Genomic DNA, 20998 nt, shown 5'->3' with positions numbered 1-20998 from the left:
AAACTCAGAGCGTTTAATCGTTGAAGGCATGATAGAGTAATTCATACTGCAATTTTTATTGTAAAAAAAAAGTGGGAAAATACTGGTGATTTATGGCACAGACTCAGGAAAACGATGGGGATAGTTTCGCGGAAGATTGTGTTGTGGGCGCTGCTGTTTATGATAGGTTTGTAAGAAGTGTTTCTCCAGTACTGGTGACTTGGGTTAGGAAACTGAACGGCTGACATGGCCGTATGTGCGTCGTACTATGCAGGCATTCCTGTTTTTTTGATGTCTGCGTAGGAAAGATCACAACTGATTTACTTTATTTTCCAAACGGTACATCTTATCTCGCATAATTATGTTCAGCTGCTTGATAACACGCACCTAAGAGCTGTTGGTTCAGAAGGGTAAAACGTACTAGTGTTTCTTGCTGCAAAGAGCACGTAGTAATAATAACTGCACGGATGCCATGCCAGTGACCCAGCCCGTCTCTCGAGTGAATGTATAATATAAACACACACAAATTGAGAGGCGTTTTTCTCCTCTAGCATTGCTCCTATAGTGCTTCTCTTTCTCACTTCCAGTCCCAGACACCTGTATACACCCCATGCACCCACACCACACGCGATCTCATAGTAAAACATAGTTGAAGTCGCCACTATTACATCAGTAACTATGTTATTGCTATTATACAATGACGTTATTTAAGGAAAAAAGTTACTTATTTTTCTTAAATAATGTTCTTGTATAAGAGCTGTGTGCTGCTGCTCCGTGTGTCCTGGGGGTTTCTACATGCGTAGGGGACTTTTATTTCCCATGCTTACCCGGTACGTTAGAAAGTAGATACAGTAACAGGTTTACATTAGCATGAATTTTCGGAAGGGTATGAAATCTGAAACTCAAATGTGTATCATAGTTTTCGGACATCAGTCTTTAATGATTAGTGATTTGCTAGAAAACCAAAACTTTACCAAAAATACGAGGCAATAATCTAGACAATCTGCTTATGCATTACATCAGTGCTGTCACCGTGTATGTAAAGGAAGCTAAAACGAGGAAATAGAAGACTGAAGCAAGTAAGCAACAGGTGCGGTGTACAAGAAGCAACGGAAAAAATAAGGCGTCCCCTGTGTGTGTGCGTTTTTTTTTTAATTTTAATTAAAAAAAAAAATAAAACAGAAACTGGGTGACTTTCCACATACGAGAGAGATGGGACTGAAAAAAATAAAAGGATAAGCGGGTACGTTTCTCTAGTTTTCCGTAACGTACCCAAGTATCTTTTTATTTTTGTCTGTCCCATCTCTCTTATTGGTTTGAAGTCTCTGGTTTTGTAAGTTTATTTATTTTGTTAATGAAATAAAAGTACATTTTTATTACGTATATTAATGGAAGAAATTGGGGGGGGGGGGGTGGACCCTTTTCGATTTACAGGGGTACGGCGGTGCAGCGGTTAGCATTGTCGCCTAACAGCAAGAGATTTTCCAGTTCGATTATCGGCTGGAGTGCCTTCTGTGCGGAATCTCCATGTCCTTCCTGCGGGCGAGTGAATTTAAAGGCATGCAGGTGGGTGTGTCGTTTTTGAAGGTTGGGCACCGGGCTGGCAATTCCACACCGTAAAAAATTCACTGGATCGGAGTAACGCTGTGACGACCCCTAACTGGGGAAAGCCCCAGAACAGTTTATATATTCAGATTTACAACGGGCACCCTGGTTAGGCTGACCAATCACCGTGATACTATTTTGAATTGTTAATGGCTAATCATTGTATAATAGAATATGTGACAAGTACAAATCATTTCTCTATAAACAAGCACAGCAGTACTACATTACTAAACATATCTTATGTTATCTGGGACAGTGGCATGACCCCAGTTTAATGCACTTTTTTTTGTTTATGAAGTTCTTAATTTATATTCCCTCCTGATTTAACTCTTACAAGCCTAACTTTTAAGTATTTCTACTTTTTGTACTACTTTTAGGTTCATAGGTTCATACTAGGCTATCTGCCCTAGGGCATTTATAAGCCTAGCCAGAGTGTGTGTGGCTTTCACCACCCCTTAGGATGAGAATACTATAATACTATACCCATTAGTTTGCTGTGCCTCTGTCCAGCAGTGACACAGAGATGATTCCCGGGGTAAACCTACGATCTCCCATCCACTCGTCAAGATTTCTCTTGAACAGAGTCAGTGAGGGGCTCTGCCTCACATGGACTGGGATTCTGTTCCATAGTGTAGGGAGTCTCTGGGTGATGAATCTGTCCCTCCAGCACGTCCTATTTATATCCGTGTTGAGGTTTAAGTCTCTTGCTCTCGTGGCTCTGGTGGATTTGGATTTTTTGAGGTGGAGCATGTCCATTAATTCCGGGTTGGACATGGCCTTGTATGTCAGGCACAGATCACCTCTGAGCAGACGGTATGCGACTGAATAGAGCTGGAGTTTCTTCAGTCGGGCAGCGTATGACATATGTTTGAGCCCCTTTATCCTTTTGGTGAGGAACTTTTGGGGTCTTTCCAACTGCTGCAGGTGTCGGGTAAGGTACATTCCGAATGGGCGTTGTACTCAATCATTGGTCTGATAAGTGAAGAGTACAGGGTACAATGACCTCTCCTGATCTGGATGTGAATCCCTTCATGATCAGGTGGGCAATGTAGAAGGTCTTCCTAACCACTTTGGCAATGTGAGTGTCAAGAGAGGTTACTGTCAACTTGGGTCCCCAGGTCCCTGATAACTTCTTCCGTGTTTAATGGATTATCACCTATGTGGTAATTAGGGGTTACCTTGTTTTTCCCAAAGGGTATGACTATACATTTTTTGGCATTTAGCTTAAGGCCATGGCTCTGGCACCAGTTATCCATTTCTATGAGACCTCTCTGGAGGATGTCTGTGTCTGATGGAGTGTCAATTATGGTGCCCAGTTTGCAGTCATCTGCAAATTTTGTCAGCCACAATCCCCCTATGTTTTCCTGCACTTCAGAAAAATAAATGCCGAACAAGAGGGGGCCCAGGACTGAGCCCTGTGGGACACCGCTCGTGACCGGCTTAGAGTCTGACATGGCACCAGCAACTCTAACCCTGTGGGTTCTGTCCTTGAGCCAGTTTGCAACCCATCTTGTGCATGATGCCCGAGTGGGGTATTGTGTCGAACGCTTTTGCTAGGTCAAGGTAGGCTGTGTGAACTGCCTTACCCCCATCAATGGCCTTAGTGACTGTTTCGAAAAAGTCGACCAAGTTCAAGAGGCAGGATCTGCCCTTGACAAAGCCAAATTGGGTAGGATCCAGTGTCTGTAGGTCCCCAATGTCTTTATTTATGAGTTCCATTATGATCCTCTCCATAGCCTTGCAAACAAGGCTCGTCAAGCTTATGGGGCGGTAATTTGCATGGTCCGTAGAAGCACCGCCTTTGTGGAGTGGGACCACAGTTGCCGTACACCATTCTTTGGGTACGTATCCTGTAGTAAGGCTAAGATTAAACAACAGCCTTATGTGTGGGTTTAGTTCATCATTGAGTTCGTGTAGCACACAGCCGGGGACACCGTCCGGTCCCATTGATGCTGTGTTTTTTGCTTTAGAGAGAGCAGCTCTCACCTGGGCATCTGAGATGTTTGGGAGGCTAGACTCTGGTGGGATAGATATTTCTCCTTTTGAGGGGGAGGGAGGGGAGAAATTTGCACTGAACCTGTCTGCCAGTATGTTGGCAATGTCTGTGGGTTCAGTGATTTTTGTATCATTTTGGACTAATTCTGAGCATATCTGGGAGTTTCCACCCAGGTTTCTAACATAGCTAAAGAAGGCCTTATGATTGTCTTTTGTGTCTTTAGCGATTTTTCTCTCAAAGTTGGCCTTGGATGATTTTATGAGTGATCGTGGGTTTTGCTAGTATTGATCAGAGATGCCTTCCCTTTTAGGGATTTTTCTGTCATGTAGTAGCTTTCTCCTCTTGTTGTAGAGTTTGTTTATGGCTGGGGTCCACCAGACCGGCGCCTGCCTTTGGTGGAAAGGGTCTTGATTTTATTAGGGATTGCTTGATCCATACATTCCTGGAAGTGCTCGTAGAAGGCATTTGTAAGGGTTTCAGCAGCGTGGGTTGTGGTTTCCACTGGCTCGGGGCCTTGAAGGATACCACTCCAGTCTTAAGAAGTGTGAAGTTTGCTTTTGAGAAGTTCTTCACTGTGGTCTTTTTGCTGGGGTTGGGGCGGGATGTGGATCTCCAGTGAGATTAATTTATGGTCTGATCTCACCAATGAGGGATATACTTCGGTGTGGAGCATTTTGTCCCCATGTTTGTGATGATCAGGTCTAGTATATTTTCTCCTCTTGTGGGAATGGTGACTAGTTGTTCCATAGCATTTGAGTTTATGAACTCCAGGAACCTTTGGGCTAGGGTGTTGGGGCTTGAGTAATGTTCCCAGTCTATGTTTGGGTAGTTGAAGTCACCCAATATGATGGTGTTTGGAGAGACATTCATACTCTCCAGTGTCTTCAGGAAGGCTGTGTGGGTTTCCTGAGTTTGAGAGGATGGTCTGTAGCATGCTACAAACTGTAGGGCAGTTTTACCTATGGTTAATTGCACCTGGATGGTCTCCGATGCTTCGGCGTTGCCACTAACCTGGAGGTGTGGGTATCCTTTATGAATATGGATACTCCTCCTTTTGTGGTTCGGTCCGGATTTTGGGGCGGGCATGATATGAGGTATAACCTGATAGTGCTGGGGTGCTCTCAGGAGCCTTGAACCAGGTTTCAGTCACAGCACAGACATCGATGTTCTCCATACTGAGGAGGGCTTCGAGGGTGTGCATCTTGAGGTTTAGACTTCTAGACTTTCGAAAATAACCACCAAACAACCCACATGCAACAGGCTATAAATTACATATTGTCATACAGACTCTTCATTATCTACCTGTATCACTGAACACCTCACTTAACCACCTCTGGCAACACTACCAGTATCTGTAGTACCCACAGTTCCTCACAAACTCTTCCTAAGATCTTCAATAGATGCCTACTTAACCTCGACACGCTAATATGAAAAAAGAGTGATGGCTCTAAAATGATGATCAAAATTTAAAAAAATCCCCCATGCAGCCCCATCCGTAAATTATGTATACCAATTCTGAGATCACACAACAGTGCGGCAAGGACGAATTTCCTGAACCCATTGCAACACATTGTCATACAGAAAGGAGTTGGCAGGCTGAAACACAATGAAGCAGCACATTCTCTTTTCAGAGTGTTCGCTGTTATTAACTAGCACAAAAAGTGTTTGCTCATTATTTGGGCTTTGCATAATGAGATTTTAGTGAAGTAACTCAGAACATTTATGTGGAACGTAGCTAAAATGCATTCCACGTCCATCATTTTTTTTAAATTACAATTCACTGTCTGAGGTGTACAAAGAAGTGATTATAACTGCTGGGTAGGCCCTACTGTTTCATCTTTGCAAACAACAAGCTAGAATACTTTCTTATGATTACTTGATATTTGTGTGAAACAAGCTTGAATTCATGTGACCATTATTAGTATTATTATTACAACATTCGGACATCTGAGGTTTCTATGCAGTGAAGTGTCAGTAAATGATTAGTGCAGAAGCTACTGCGAATAAATGTTACTTTCACCTGCTGTTGGGCCAAAGTGGTTCAGTTGGCTTAAGACTGGCCTTGGCCCCACCCATCTGCTTCCTGCAAACCCCCCCCCCCCCCCGAATACCTCTCAACTGTGCAGATTTCTGGCTCATACGTTTGGTCTGTACCTCATAAAATGTGTAGTTTTCTGGCAAATCACTGGGATGATCTGAAGACTGAAGTCATTAACTAATGACATACACCTGAGTTTCAGACTTCAAATCCTTCAGAAAATGTATGTTAAAACAAACCCTGTTACTGTAGCAACTTTCTAAGTTTATAAGAGCAATATTTAAAATATGCCCCTTTTTTTGGGCATTTGTCCCTCCATTTTGTCCAGCTTTGTCCAAATTTCTTGTACTAGGAGAGATTGAGAGGTATGAACCCCCACCCCCCCAATACACCCTTGTTTTGAAGCTATCAGCCACCCAATGCCAACCTTAGCCAGAAGCTATGTGTACCCAGCTGCTAGACACTTCACTCTGCTTCCTGTTGAATGTTTGTGGGAGGAGGGAGGGCGTTACATACCTGTTTTAGCTTCTTGACAATGTTCCATAGTGACCAATACTGGCCACTGCAAAACTGTAGCAAAACAGCCTTTGAAGATGCTTAATGAAACTTTTTTTATGTCTGAAACGTTGTCATCAACATTTTTCCTATGAATGCAGACTAATCAGGATGCTACACTCTTCAAGAGAGTAGTTAGCAAATACATGTAATTTGGACACTGCTTGGGGGATACATGGCTCTCAACCTCCAAGTATTAAAATCATACGGGGGTGGGACTGAAAGAAAGAAAGAGAAGCACTTTGCTAGGGTTGCCACCTTTTCAAATGCCCAAAGTGGGACATTTTTGGTACAAACGTCAGATTTTGCAGAGCAAAACATACCCACGGCCAGTACAAAGGACAGAACTTCACTTTTTTGCCAAAATAAAAGCTTATTCTTGTAGCATTTAGTTGCTTATTGTGTTTTTTTATAACATTTAGGTGTTTCAGACTCAGAATAACTGTTCTATGCATCTATTACATAAAATATAGGAAATATTTTAGTCCTAAAATCTCAGGACATTTGCCATTTTTTAAATTTTTTTTGCAGGGCACAACTGTCCAAAGAGGCACTGTCCCAAGCAAAGTGGGACAGGTGGTAACCCTACACTTTGCGTAGTTCGTTATAACTATTAAACCCTGTGTAAATAATGATCAAAGATATACGTTTCGTCGATTTAATTATTAAGGTATGCGCCCATTAACAAGTCTGACTTTTTGGCCTTCAGTAAGTTTGTAAAGACAAAGGCTTAATTAGAGGGCATACATGGAAGCAGTTGAGCTGCTATGCCAGGAAAATGGATTCGAACTCTGCCACTCTTTTTTTCGGACGAGGGAGGGACTTCAAAAATAAAACTGAAACTAAATTGTTGTAATTGCAAATAATCTTGGAAACTTGGAGCGTTTAATCGTTGAAGGCATGACAGAGTAATTCATACTGCAATTTTTATTGTAAAAAAAAGTGGGAAAATACTGGTGATTTATGGCACAGACTCAGGAAAACGATGGGGATAGTTTCACAGAAGATTGTGTTGTGGGCGCTGCTGTTTATGACAGGTTTGTAAGAAGTGTTTCTCCAGTACTGGTGACTTGGGTTAGGAAACTGAACGGCTGGCATGGCCGTATGTGCGTAGTACTATGCAGGCATTCCTGTTTACTTGATGTCTGCGTATAACTGATTTACTTTATTTTCCAAACGGTACATCTTATCTCGCATAATTATGTTCAGCTGCTTGATAACACGCATCTAAGAGCTGTTGGTTCAGAGGGGTAAAACGTACTAGTGTTTCTTGCTGCAAAGAGCACGTAGTAATAATAACTGCACGGATGCCATGCCAGTGACCCAGCCCGTCTGTCGAGTGAATGTATAATATAAACACGCACAAATTGAGAGGCGTTTTTCTCCTCTAGCATTGCGCCTATAGTGCTTCTCTTTCTCACTTCCAGTCCCAGACACATGTATACACCCCATGAACCCACACCACACGCGATCTCATAGTAAAACATAGATGAAGTCGCCACTATTACATCAGTAACTATGTTATTGCTATTATACAATGACGTTATTTAAGGAAAAAAGTTACTTATTTTTCTTAAATAATATTCTTGTATAAGAGCTGTTATTATTACATTATTAGTATTATTATTACAACATTCAGACATCTGAGGTTTCTATGCAGTGAAGTGTCAGTAAATGATTAGTGCAGAAGCTACTGCGAATAAATGTTACTTTCACCTGCTGTTGTTTGATAACTGTTCAAAAACAATCACTTATCTGCTGAGGCAGTAGTAGTTTCAAACGGTATAGTACATTAAGTGGAATCACTGTTGGGCTACTATTGCTATGGCTTAAGCTTGTGTGTGTGTGTGTGTGGGGGGTGTTGGTGGTGCTTGCAGTTTATTTAAGAGTAACACAGTGGTCATAATTTCTTTCATTTGATGGATGGCTGCGTTTGTTGGTTTGGCAGATGCAGGACATATGTGCACATACTCAATGGTACAGTGGTGCAGGTAATAACTTTGCCATTTCACAAAACTTTGATCTGTAGTTTTTGGCTCTGACTTTTTTATGCTGAGTTTGTGAAGACTGGTAGAGATGGGTGAAGGCTGCCAGCCTAGCCAAATAGGATATGATACGTAATTCTGACATTAGTAAATATAAATGTAAAATATAGGCTTGTGTCTTAAATGTAAAGAAATGCTGTTTCAACAATGTAGCAACATTGCCATCTGCTGTAAGGAGAACTAAACCAAGCATTTCACATGTTCTTTGAAATTAAAATTATGTTTTGTATGTTCTTTGACAGCTGAAATGTATAGAAAAAAGTTTTATGAACATAGACACAAGGCAGATAAAAATGTATGTGAATATGTTGCTGAGCTGAGCACTTATTTTCATAGCTGGGTGAGTGGATGTCAGGTCACCACTTTTGAAGGGCTGGCAGACCTTTTGGTGAAGGAACAAGCCCTTAGCACTTTGCCTGAGGACATGAGGATCTGGTTAGCTGATAGACAATGTGCTACTTCAGATGAGTTGGGGAAGAAGGGATACCTATACCTGGCAAGCAGGTCAGCCCTACACAGGAAGGGGACCCCCAGTACTGCTCATGGGTCTAAAGGAACCCGTGGTGGGCAGCACAGACTGCCACAACAGAATCTGACAGTAGCAGGGGAAGCCGCTAGTCCAGGTACACGTCCAGGAGCTAGGGTTAAATATTTTGAATGCAACCAGTGAGGCCATGTGGCATGTAGGTGTCCAGGGAGGCAAGGTGGGGAACCAAAGGTGAGGGAGCCAGTAAGTGGGAAAGACAAAGTGCCAGTAGTAGGTTGTCTTGAGACAACAGGGGTACTAAACTAGTAAACAAAAAGGCACTAAGGTAACATAACAGGTAACCTCACAAAACCTTTATTAATCCACAATTTGATGAATGAAGAAATAAAAAAACAGCAACTTGAACTGACTAAGCGCTTTCACCCTCATGGGCATCTTCAGAGTCAGTTAACTTCAGTAAAAACAACCTTTAAATACAGCTATTAATTAGTGCTTGATTAATCAATGATGAAAAAGCAGGAGGGTAGTTAAATTAAACAATTATCCCCTAAAGTTCCTGTTCACCAAATCTTAAAGTCCTGCTCAACAATACCTTGTTTGCTAGAATATCAAGTAAGTAATAGCTACCCAGAATAAATAAATAAACCAAAATAAAACATCATAAAAAGCAGTGTGTGCAGTAATAAACATTCCATATAAAACAAAAAACATATCTGTTAAAATATTTAAATTTACATAGTTTTATATTATATACAAGCTGCCTTGTATCTTAAAATACATACTAGGGATAGTGCATCATTGATACCAGGAGCATTGCTGGCATCAAGTCTCAGTTGCCAAAGACATTCCCTTATTTCCAACATGGTTTTAAAGTCCCCCCAAAATCCTTTGTATATAGCCTGTCAATAACAAAAAAAATAAACTTTTTAAAGTTTGAACAATGATTTGTGTGTACATACAATGAATTAGTGGTTGTCTTGTTTTTTATGTTCCTGTTATGTTCTAATATTCTTTGTCTCAACTTCCTGGTAGTCATACCTATATAGAATGCTGGGCAAGATAAACAAGTGGCAGCGTAAATGACCATACTTGTGTTACAGTTGCAGTAACCAGGGCTCTTCAAAGTTCTCTTAAAATTACCTAGACAAATGTAGGGACCGTCATTAATAAATTTACAGGCCTTGCAATTGCCACATTTGGCCATAGTAGCTGGTCTTTGTCCAAAGGATCTAGGGGTCTTCTCTAGTAGGTCTTTTAAATTTGAACCTCTACTATTAATAAAAGTGGGACATTTACCAAGTATGTTGTGTAAGTCTGCAGGGATGAGGCTTTCCCAAGCACCATAAATAACATCTTTAACTTCAGGTGCTAACCTATTGTGTTGTAATACCATTCCTGTTGGCGTATTGTTTCTATCAGGCACATCTTTATGGTTGGTGACTTTGTCACATAACCTGTGTGTGTCATGCAAAAGTGGAACAAAGTCAGTAGACCTTCTTCTAAATATTTCATGTTGAAGTGACAAAAGTATATCAATGGGATAACCTCTTTGGACAAATAAGTCCTTCAATATGTCCAGTTCAATTTTAAAGACATCATCCTCACTAATAATACAAGACAACCTGATCATTTGGCCCTTAACAACATTTCTCTTAACATAGGCAGGGTGACAACTACTATAATGTAGAAATGAATTGCTGTAAGTTTTCTTTCTGTATAATCTTGATTCTATTTTACCATTTTTAGTATATAATTGTAAATCCAGATAATCAATACTCATCTTGCCAACCTTGTGTGTAAATTTTAAGAATGTTGTAGTGTGGTTCAAATATAAAATAAATTCTTCCAGTTCGTCAAGTGTGCCCTTCCAAAAAAGCAAAATATCATCCAAAAATCTAAAATAGATAGGCATCTTAGCCTTATAATCAGATGTCAACACAAACTGGTCTTCCCATTCTGCTAAAACAAGGTTGGCATATATGGGTGCACATTTAGCACCCATAGCCACCCCTGTGGACTGTCTGTAATACTCATCCTCAAAACCTACAAAATTGTTCTCCAGTACCATTTGCAACAGATCCACCAATAGGTCCTTCTTGGTCCGGTGCAAGTTGATATGTTTGTCCAAGCTCTTCCTAAACCAGTCGAGCCCACAATCATGGGGGATCACTGAAAATAAATTGATAACATCAATAGTGACCAACAAAAAATCCCCCAGATCATCATGAGACAAAGTTCTGAGGCAGTCCAAACAGTGCCACAAATCTTTTAAGATATATGGCAACCTTTCCAGGATGTCCTTGGTCATAATGTCTATGTAGGAAGCTAGAGGTTCAGTTTTTGATCGTCTGGCTGCAACTATGGGTCTAAAAGGTGGGTTAACTAAATTTTTATGAATTTTGGGTATGCCAAAAATGGTGGGCATGACCGGGTGTTCTACCAATAAATATTTATATTCCTCAGCATCTATTATACCTTCACATAGCAACTCATAAAGCATCCAGTCTATTTTGGTGTATGCCTTCTGGACATCAAATTTAGAAGCTAACTCATATGTGTCGGAGTTGTTTAGTATGTTCTGCATCTGCATTAAATAATCAGTGTTGGCCATAATAACCACTCCTCCACCTTTGTCTGGTTTCATAACCCTATAGTCCTTGTTAACAGAAAGTTCCTTTAAGCAAAATAATTCTGCAGATGTTATGTTGTTGTCACATGTTATCTGTCTATTGTCAAGAAGTTGCTTAATTTGTGTTGTACATAAACGAACAAAAGCCAACACAGCAGGATGGTGTGGGGGTATAAATGTGCTACTTCTTCTAATTGTAAATAATTGAGTTTCACAGTCAACCCTGTGTTTAGTACTAAAAAATACTTTTAAATTCAGTTTTCTTGTAAAGAGCTTTAAATTAATAAGAATCTTACTGATGTCATATTTGAAATCAGGGACAAAAGAAAAACATTTTTTCAATAAGCTAAGATGACTGTCTAAAATCTTCAAACTAGAAAAATTGTAAACAAAAAGGGAGTTGTCACCTAAAATAGTAGGACCCTCCTTAGTAATGTTAGCCAAAGGAGAATTTAACAAACTAGTGGGAGAATGCTGACATAAATCAGTAGATGAATCAAAACAAGATACAGGAGAATCAGTAGGTAAGAAAATACTGGTTGTGTTATCAGTGTTGTCGTTCATCTGTTGCACCAGTTGTTGGTGTTGTGGAAGGTGGGGTTCAAGTTCGAGTTCTTCCTCCTCTGTCGCCCATCCCTCCAATTGTTCCCTGTGTACCGTCCTGGTCCCTGAGGTGGTCTCTGAACCTCCTGATCTCGTGGGTTGTCTCGGTTCCTCAATCTGTCTGACCATCTTAACGGAGGTTGGTTTTCTTAAAAAACTCTTCTTCCTCCTCTATCCCAAAATGTATCTCATTGGTTACCCCCTCCTCCTCAGTTAACATTGTGTTTCTCCTTATGTCCCCATCGTGTTGGACATCCCTAGTCGTATTGGGTAAGGGGTAAGCTTTTTTCTCTTTATATTCAGTAGTATCCCTTAGTAGCTTCTTTTGTTTTCTTTCCATACTTGTTTTAACATATCTGTCAAGTTCAGTTGTAACTCTATCTAATCTACCTTTGTTACTTTCAAAAAGCAAGTCATTGGTAATACTCTGCTTGAGAATAAGTAATTCATTTTTTAAAACACTTAATCTGTTGTTATTGTCTCTAATGATAATTCTCATTAAGTCAATCCCAGTTCTATCAAAAAGTTCCAACATATTTTTGTATGCCTCAGTGTTTGCCTCAATTCCCATAGGGATCCAAATACTCTCAGACCTTTGGGTACCTGGTTAAGTTCTAGTGAACGCTCTAAAAAAAAACATTGTCCATCTGAAGCGATTTGTATTTTTTAGCTAGCATTTCAAATTTAAATACCTGTGAGTTGAATGTCCCAAGATTTTCTGATCTAAAAGAGTCTCCTAATACAGGGGGCACCAAGAAGTTCTCCATGTCAAACATTGGTCCTGTAGGAATGTTGTTAGTAACAACTCTTCCTCTACTGTTATTATTCTCTCCCTGGTGGGTATTGTTCCTTTCCCCTCTAAGTGTCTCCGTATTCACTTGTCTATCAGCAGTGGACACTGGTGGTGTATGCATAGTAAACAGTTCCACCTGTGTGTCTGTTAAACTAACATCTTGAATATTATGTTCTGCAGTCTTGTTTGCCTGCAGTAATGTGATAATCTGTCTAGAAATTTCCATATATTGGATCATTAAGTGTTCCGTCATAAAAAATAAATAAATAAATAAATAAAATATAAAAAAATATGTAAAAAAAGTATATGTAAAAAAATGAACTTTTCCTGTCCACTTTTAAATGTTTAACCTCAGATCTAAATGGGTAATAGTGGTAAAAATAAACACCCTATTGGTTGAATCCACAAGAACCAATAGTATTAATAAAATAAAGTAGAAAATAATAAAATAAAATCAGAAAATAATTATAATGAAAAATAATAATATTAAATTCGTATTGTCAGGGTGTAACAATATCTATCTCAAAAATCTCAAAGCAAGTGTGTTGTTAACAAGTACACTAGTCCAAATCACAAATCCACTAATCTGTTATTTATATGAAGACATGACAAAACTGTAATAATGATGAAACTACTCTATGAAAATATAATTAATGTAGTCAAAAGCAATACCAAGTAACCCCTTGAAAAAATGTAAAAAAATCCAGACCATTCAGTATGTCAAGTTTACAAATGAATAAACCTTATTCAAAAATCATAGAAAAGTTGTTCATCAATTCTGTTCAATTATTTAAAATAAACATAAAAAACAGCTCACAAATCAAGCAAATTAAAACAATGTTAAAATCATATTATTATTATAACCCCCTGAGTTAACTCAGCGATTGTATAACCAAACTACAGTGTAGTCAAAATTGGAAGCTACTTTGCTTCGAAATAGTGTGAATCAAAATACAAAAAAATAAATACAGAAATCAGTCCAGTAAAGTGCGTTCTCTTTGAAAATTGCAATGCTGAAGACAAGAGTGTTGCAAACCTTAGTAACGGGTGGTAAAAGTTATACAAAATCAGTTCCTTGTTGTCTCGTTGAAGCCAGAAGCTTCGAAGGAACCACCGAGGACTTTCTCTTTGAAGGAAACAAAAGCCTGTGTAATAATGTGGTCCGTTAAGTCTCTGCCAACAGGGTAGCTCAAAAGGAAAAGTAGCAATAACCCCTAACAGCCAGTAACCCAGTAAACAAGCTTAAACAGAACCATCGCTTCCTTTAATAAAAACAGTACAAATGGAAGCGAAACTCATAACACGTAGCAGCAATGACAAGACAGCCAAAGCTAACAGAGGTGTGGTAGACGTGCACCAAAAGAACAGTCTCTCAAAGTGTACTTAAAGCAGTACGCTCCAGTTTTAAAAGTTCAAGTTGTTAGTGTTCCAAAGAACAAACCAATCTATATCGAAAACTGTGACCAACGTGGAAATTTAATCTTCTTATAATAAAACAGTGTTAAAAGAATGTTGTTAAAAGAAAATACAACCTCCTGCAGTCCGTCCTAATGTAGTAAAATGCTAAGAAAGCAGTAGAAACGTTGGTTAACCTTGGTAGCTGTTCAGCTCAAACCAAGGACAAGGATGTACAAGTAAATCCAATAGTAATGATGCAGGTAAATCCAATAGTAATAATGCAGGCAGATTAGCAAACTCGACAACCAGATGAAAAAATCAGTAATTAACCTCAGTAGCTGTTCAGCTCACATCAAAGGTAGCAGTAATGATGAAAAAACGATAGCAGCATGTGATAGTTGTCACAACCACAAGGAGTAAATCACAGAATAGTATTCCTTCACAGAAAAAGTCAACCCTGAAAAAGGGTCCACAAGAGTGTATAGGTTTAAGTGATATACACCTGTGTTGTTACCAAGTGCCAAAACAACAACTGAAGGAACTCAGAGTGTAAAACAACTAGTAAACAAAAAGGCACTAAGGTAACATAACAGGTAACCTCACAAAACCTTTATTAATCCACAATTTGATGAATGAAGAAATAAAAAAACAGCAACTTGAACTAAGCGCTTTCACCCTCATGGGCATCTTCAGAGTCAGTTAACTTCAGTAAAAACAACCTTTAAATACAGCTATTAATTAGTGCTTGATTAATCAATGATGAAAAAGCAGGAGGGTAGTTAAATTAAACAATTATCCCTAAAGTTCCTGTTCACCAAATCTTAAAGTCCTGCTCAACAATACCTTGTTTGCTAGAATCTCAAGTAAGTAATAGCTACCCAGAATAAATAAATAAACCAAAATAAAACATCATAAAAAGCAGTGTGTGCAGTAATAAACATTCCATATAAAACAAAAAACATATCTGTTAAAATATTTAAATTTACATAGTTTTATATTATATACAAACTGCCTTGTATCTTAAAATACATGCTAGGGATAGTGCATCATTGATACCAGGAGCATTGCTGGCATCAAGTCTCAGTTGCCAAAGACATTCCCTTATTTCCAACATGGTTTAAAAGTCCCCCCCAAAATCCTTTGTATAGAGCCTGTCAATAACAAAAAAAAATAAACTTTTTAAAGTTTGAACAATGATTCGTGTGTACATACAATGAATTAGTGGTTTTCTTGTTTTTTTATGTCCCTGTTATGTTCTAATATTCTTTGTCTCAACTTCCTGGTAGTCATACCTATATAGAACGCTGGGCAAGATAAACAAGTGGCAGCGTAAATTACCATACTTGTGTTACAGTTGCAGTAACCAGGGCTCTTCAAAGTTCTCTTAAAATTACCTAGACAAACATAGGGACTGTCATTAATAAATTTACAGGCCTTGCAATTGCCACATTTGGCCATAGTAGCTGGTCTTTGTCCAAAGGATCTAGGGGTCTTCTCTAGTAGGTCTTTTAAATTTGAACCTCTACTATTAATAAAAGTGGGACATTTACCAAGTATGTTGTGTAAGTCTACAGGGATGAGGCTTTCCCAAGCACCGTAAATAACATCTTTAACTTCAGGTGCTAACCTATTGTGTTGTAATACCATTCCTGTTGGCGTACTGTTTCTATCAGGCACATCTTTATGGTTGGTGACTTTGTCACATGACCTGTGTGTGTCATGCAAAATTGGAACAAAGTCAGTAGACCTTCTTCTAAATATTTCTTATTGAAGCGACAAAAGTATACCAATGGGATAACCTCTTTGGACAAATAAGTCCTTCAATATGTCCAGTTCAATTTTAAAGACATCATCCTCACTAATAATACGAGACAACCTGATCATTTGGCCCTTAACAACATTTCTCTTAACATAGGCAGGGTGACAACTACTATAATGTAGAAATGAATTGCTGTAAGTTTTCTTTCTGTATAATCTTGATTCTATTTTACCATTTTTAGTATATAATTGTAAATCCAGATAATCAATACTCATCTTGCCAACCTTGTGTGTAAATTTTAAGAATGTTGTCGTGTGGTTCAAATATAAAATAAATTCTTCCAGTTCGTCAAGTGTGCCCTTCCAAAAAAGCAAAATATCATCCAAAAATCTAAAATAGATAGGCATCTTAGCCTTATAATCAGATGTCAACACAAACTGGTCTTCCCATTCTGCTAAAACAAGGTTGGCATAAATGGGTGCACATTTAGCACCCATAGCCACCCCTGTGGACTGTCTGTAATACTCATCCTCAAAACCTACAAAATTGTTCTCCAGTACCATTTGCAACAGATCCACCAATAGGCCCTTCTTGGTCCGGTGCAAGTTGGTATGTTTGTCCAAGCTCTTCCTAAACCAGTCGAGCCCACAATCATGGGGGATCACTGAAAATAAATTGATAACATCAATAGTGACCAACAAAAAATCCCCCAGATCATCATGAGACAAAGTTCTGAGGCAGTCCAAACAGTGCCACGAATCTTTTAAGATATATGGCAACCTTTCCAGGATGTCCTTGGTCATAATGTCTATGTAGGAATCTAGAGGTTCAGTTTTTGATCATCTGGCTGCAACTATGGGTCTAAAAGGTGGGTTAACTAAATTTTTATGAATTTTGGGTATGCCAAAAATGGTGGGCATGACCGGGTGTTCTACCAATAAATATTTATATTCCTCAGCATCTATTATACCTTCACATAGCAACTCATAAAGCATCCAGTCTATTTTGGTGTACGCCTTCTGGACATCAAATTTAGAATCTAACTCATATGTGTCGGAGTCGTTTAGAATGTTCTGCATCTGCATTAAATAATCAGTGTTGGTCATAATAACCACTCCTCCACCTTTGTCCGGTTTCATAACCCTATAGTCCTTGTTAACAGAAAGTTCCTTTAAGCAAAATAATTCTGCAGATGTTATGTTGTTGTCACATGTTATCTGTCTGTTGTCAAGAAGTCATCTAATTTGTGTTGTACATAAACATTCAAAAGCCAACACAGCAGGATGGTGTGGGGGTATAAATGTGCTACTTCTTCTAATTGTAAATAATTGAGTTTCACTGTCAACCCTGTGTTTAGTACTAAAAAATACTTTTAAATTCAGTTTTCTTGTAAAGAACTGATGTCATATTTGAAATCAGGGACAAAAGAAAAACCTTTTTTCAATAAGCTAAGACGACTGTCTAAAATCTTCAAACTAGAAATATTGTAAACAAAAAAGGAGTTGTCACCTAAAATAGTAGGACCCTCCTTAGTAATGTTAGCCAAAGGAGAATTTAAGAAACTAGTGGGAGAATGCTGACATAAATCAGTAGATGAATCAAAACAAGATACAGGAGAATCAGTAGATAAGAAAATACTGGGAGTGTTATCAGTGTTGTCGTTCATCTGTTGCGCCAGTTGTTGGTGTTGTGGAAGATGGGGTTCAAGTTCGAGTTGTTCCTCCTCTGTCGCCCATCCCTCCAATTGTTCCCTGTGTACCATCCTGGTCCCTGAGGTGGTCTCTGAACCTCCTGATCTTGTGGGTTGTCTCGGTTCCTCAATCTGTCTGACCGTCTTAACGGAGGTTGGTTTTCTAAAAAACCTCTTCTTCCTCCCTTATCCCAAAATGTATCTCATTGGTTACCCCCTCCTCCTCAGTTAACATTGTGTTTCTCCTTATGTCCCCATCGTGTTGGACATCCCTAGTCGTATTGGGTAAGGGGTAAGCTTTTTTCTCTTTATATTCAGTAGTATCCCTTAGTAGCTTCTTTTGTTTTCTTTCCATACTTGTTTTAACATATCTGTCAAGTTCAGTTGTAATTCTATCTAATCTACCTTTGTTACTTTCAAAAAGCAAGTCATTGGTAATTCTCTGCTTGAGAATAAGTAATTCATTTTGTAAAACACTTAATCTGTTGTTATTGTCTCTAATGATAATTCTCATTAAGTCCATCCCAGTTCTATCAAAAAGTTCCAACATATTTTTGTATGCCTCAATTCTCATAGGGATCCTATATACTCTCAGATTGTACAGGTTTTTATCGACCTATTGTCACTGGTGAACAGAGAATGAGTGTTGTACGCTTTAGCCCTGTTAATGAACCATCCATGTGTGTGAATGTAGATCTAGGAGAAGTTGAACCATGCCCTATGGCTGGCTACTGGTGAACGTAAGGAATTTAAAAGGAGCTTCATTATGGTGTATAATTTATAAGCAAATGATTTGAGAAGGATCCTGGACAGAAATTGGAATCTACTGTATTTTGAGAAGGGACTAATTGAGAAGTTGGGAAATTGCCCGACTTTAATTTTTAAAAGAGGTAGAAATTTAAAGAATTTTGTGGAGGCAGAAGTAAGTATCTCGCACAGAATAATGGGTACTTACAAATGTGAATCATGTAACTACTGTAAATTCATTTCAACAGGATCAAATTTCAGTGTGGGCAAAATGAAATATCAGACGAGGGGTAGGCACAACTGTAATTCTAAAGCAGTGGTGTACCTGGCCTTCTGCCAGCTATGCCCTGCGATTTACGTAGGGAAGACTGACAGGAGGCTGAGAGATAGGATATACGAACATGTATACAATATTAGAAAGAAAAACAGTTTAAATGCACTGGCTAGGCACTGTAATGAAAACTCCACCCACAGTTTCTTGTTTAGGGTAATAGATCAAGTCACCCCAGTTTTAAAAGGTGGCCCCTACCAACTTATTTTAGAAAAGTATGAATTAATATGGTAGTTAAGATTAAATTCTTACACAGATCCAGGTTTGAACTAAATCACTTTACTGTCATGTATTTTAAAACTGAAAAGTCTTTTGCGTTAAATTATATTTATTAGTTTTTAAGTATTTGGAAAGTGTCACTTGATACATTTTATGACTATTTTTACACATTTTTTGTATTTTATATGTATAGTATAATTAAATAGGTAGAGTATTTACAGTGAGGAGCATCCTGAAACTACTTTGGCCAGTAAGTTCTGTTGTTATTTAGACTTTTGTGTATTGTAATTGTCATAGGCTGGTTGTCATGTCAATCTTATTTTAAAAAATGTATTTAACTCTCTTGTTTTGCACAGCTGATTTGTCTGATGAAGTCTACCAAACTGGCAGGGTAGACGAAAAGCGCTTCACTTTTCGTTTGGAATAAAGCTTTGTGGATTATTCATTTATGCACCGGAGCCGTTATTTTACTTATAAGGCCAGAACCTACCAAAGTGGAAGCCATTCAGACATGGCTTGCACCTTTTATTAAAAAGCAGGTGAGGGCATTTTTAGGGACAGCAGGGTACTACAGAAAGTTTGTCCCCAGTTATAGTACCATAGCTGCTCCCCTCACAGACCTGACAAGGAAGAACAGGCCAGATAAGGTAGTGTGGACCCCAGCATGTGAGCAGGCATTCCAGAAGCTTTGGGAGGACCCCCTGTGTAAGCCAGTCCAGATTACAGCAAAGAATTTGTTGTACAAGTGGATGCTTCGAATCATGGGGTGGGGGCTGTACTTGGCCAGATTTCTTCATTGGGAGAAGAGCACCCAGTGGCTTATCTCAGTCGTAGGCTCCAACCCAGGGAGGAATGCTATGCAGCTGTAGAAAAGGAATGTCTAGCCATAGTGTGGGCACTGCAAAAACTTCAGCCTTATCTGTATGGAAGGAAATTCACTGTTATGACAGATCACAGCCCCCTAACATGGTTAAACAGAGCCAGCCAGCAAAATGCCAAGTTGCTAAGTTGGAGCCTGGGGTTGCAAGCATATGATATGTCAGTGCAGCACTGCAGTGGGATTAGCAATGCCAATGCAGATGCGCTCTCAAGACAGGGAATGGAGTGAGGTACACTCAGCTAGACCTAGCCCTCTCAAGCAGCGTTTCTCAAGGGTCACTTGAAAAACTAACTTGAGTTCTCCCGAGGGGAGAGATGTGACATTTGGTAGAGATGGGTGAAGGCTGTCAACCTAACCAAATAGAATTTGATACATAATTCTGACATTAGTAAATATAAATGTAAAATACAAGCTTGTGTCTTAAATGTAAAGAAATGCTGTTTCAACAATGTAGCAACATTGTCAACTGCTGTAAGGGAAACTAAGACAAGCATTTCAAATGTTCTTTGAAATTAAAATTATGTTTTGTATGTTCTTTGATCTCCAGAGCTCGGAGCCATTTGGTCTGTGCTATCACATTCTTTCTTTTGTTTTAACTTAAGGAATAATTACTAGAGTATACATGTGAAATGTCTTTTATTGTTGTAGTTTCCCGAGCAGGTGTTAGATTGTTAAATAATGTAGTCTGTTGGCCTGGGAACTCCAGACTAAGTGTCAAAATGATGTAATGTGTATACTCGGAAAACCTAAGGGCCCAGCAGAAATGTTTGTCAGTGATTTTAAAAACTATTACTCAGGGAGAGACTGTAATCATTTTGATCTTGGACATCTAACTCAGCACTGCCTGTTGTCTTAAGTAAGTTATCTTAGAAGTATGTTTTCTTGTAGAAATAGCTAGGACTATAAAGATTAAACTAAGTGTTTTTCTGTTATGTCAGAACTGTACTACGGAATTATTTTAAGTTTCTGTGTGATCTCTGAACTCTTGAATACCACTGTGGTATAGTAGTATTGTCTTGTGTTTTTAGTATTTATTATTAAATAATTTTTAAACCCTTTTCAACTGTGGCTGGTTTATGTAGAGATAATTTAAGCTCTAGAGTACATTGCATGCTTATAAGTGATCTTGTACTAAGCCATTCCAATAAGCCTTGATTTCTTAGTTACACTACTATTGGAAAATAATATTGCACAGTAATAATTGGACACCCTTTTAAGGGCCTTTGGGTAGCTGATAAATATTA

At 38.8% G+C, this 20998-nt stretch overlaps 1 protein-coding gene across 1 annotated transcript in view; it reads left to right on the top strand.

The window, feature by feature from the left end:
* Positions 1-6952: 6952 nt before the first annotated feature.
* Positions 6953-20998, top strand: part of LOC122803148 — a 601848-nt gene continuing 587802 nt past the window's right edge. The window contains exon 1 of the mRNA XM_044072768.1: positions 6953-7210. Within this exon, the coding sequence (XP_043928703.1) occupies positions 7159-7210 (52 nt within the window). The 5' untranslated portion in view covers positions 6953-7158. The remainder of the gene's footprint in view (positions 7211-20998) is intronic.

The sequence above is a fragment of the Protopterus annectens genome, chromosome 5.part1 (assembly GCF_019279795.1).
Source record: "Protopterus annectens isolate FY-2018-M chromosome 5.part1, PAN1.0, whole genome shotgun sequence".
In the NCBI taxonomy this organism is placed as follows: Eukaryota; Metazoa; Chordata; order Ceratodontiformes; family Protopteridae; genus Protopterus; species Protopterus annectens.
The sequence above is the reverse complement of the archived record's forward strand: the minus strand, read 5'-3'. Positions and strand labels throughout refer to the sequence as shown.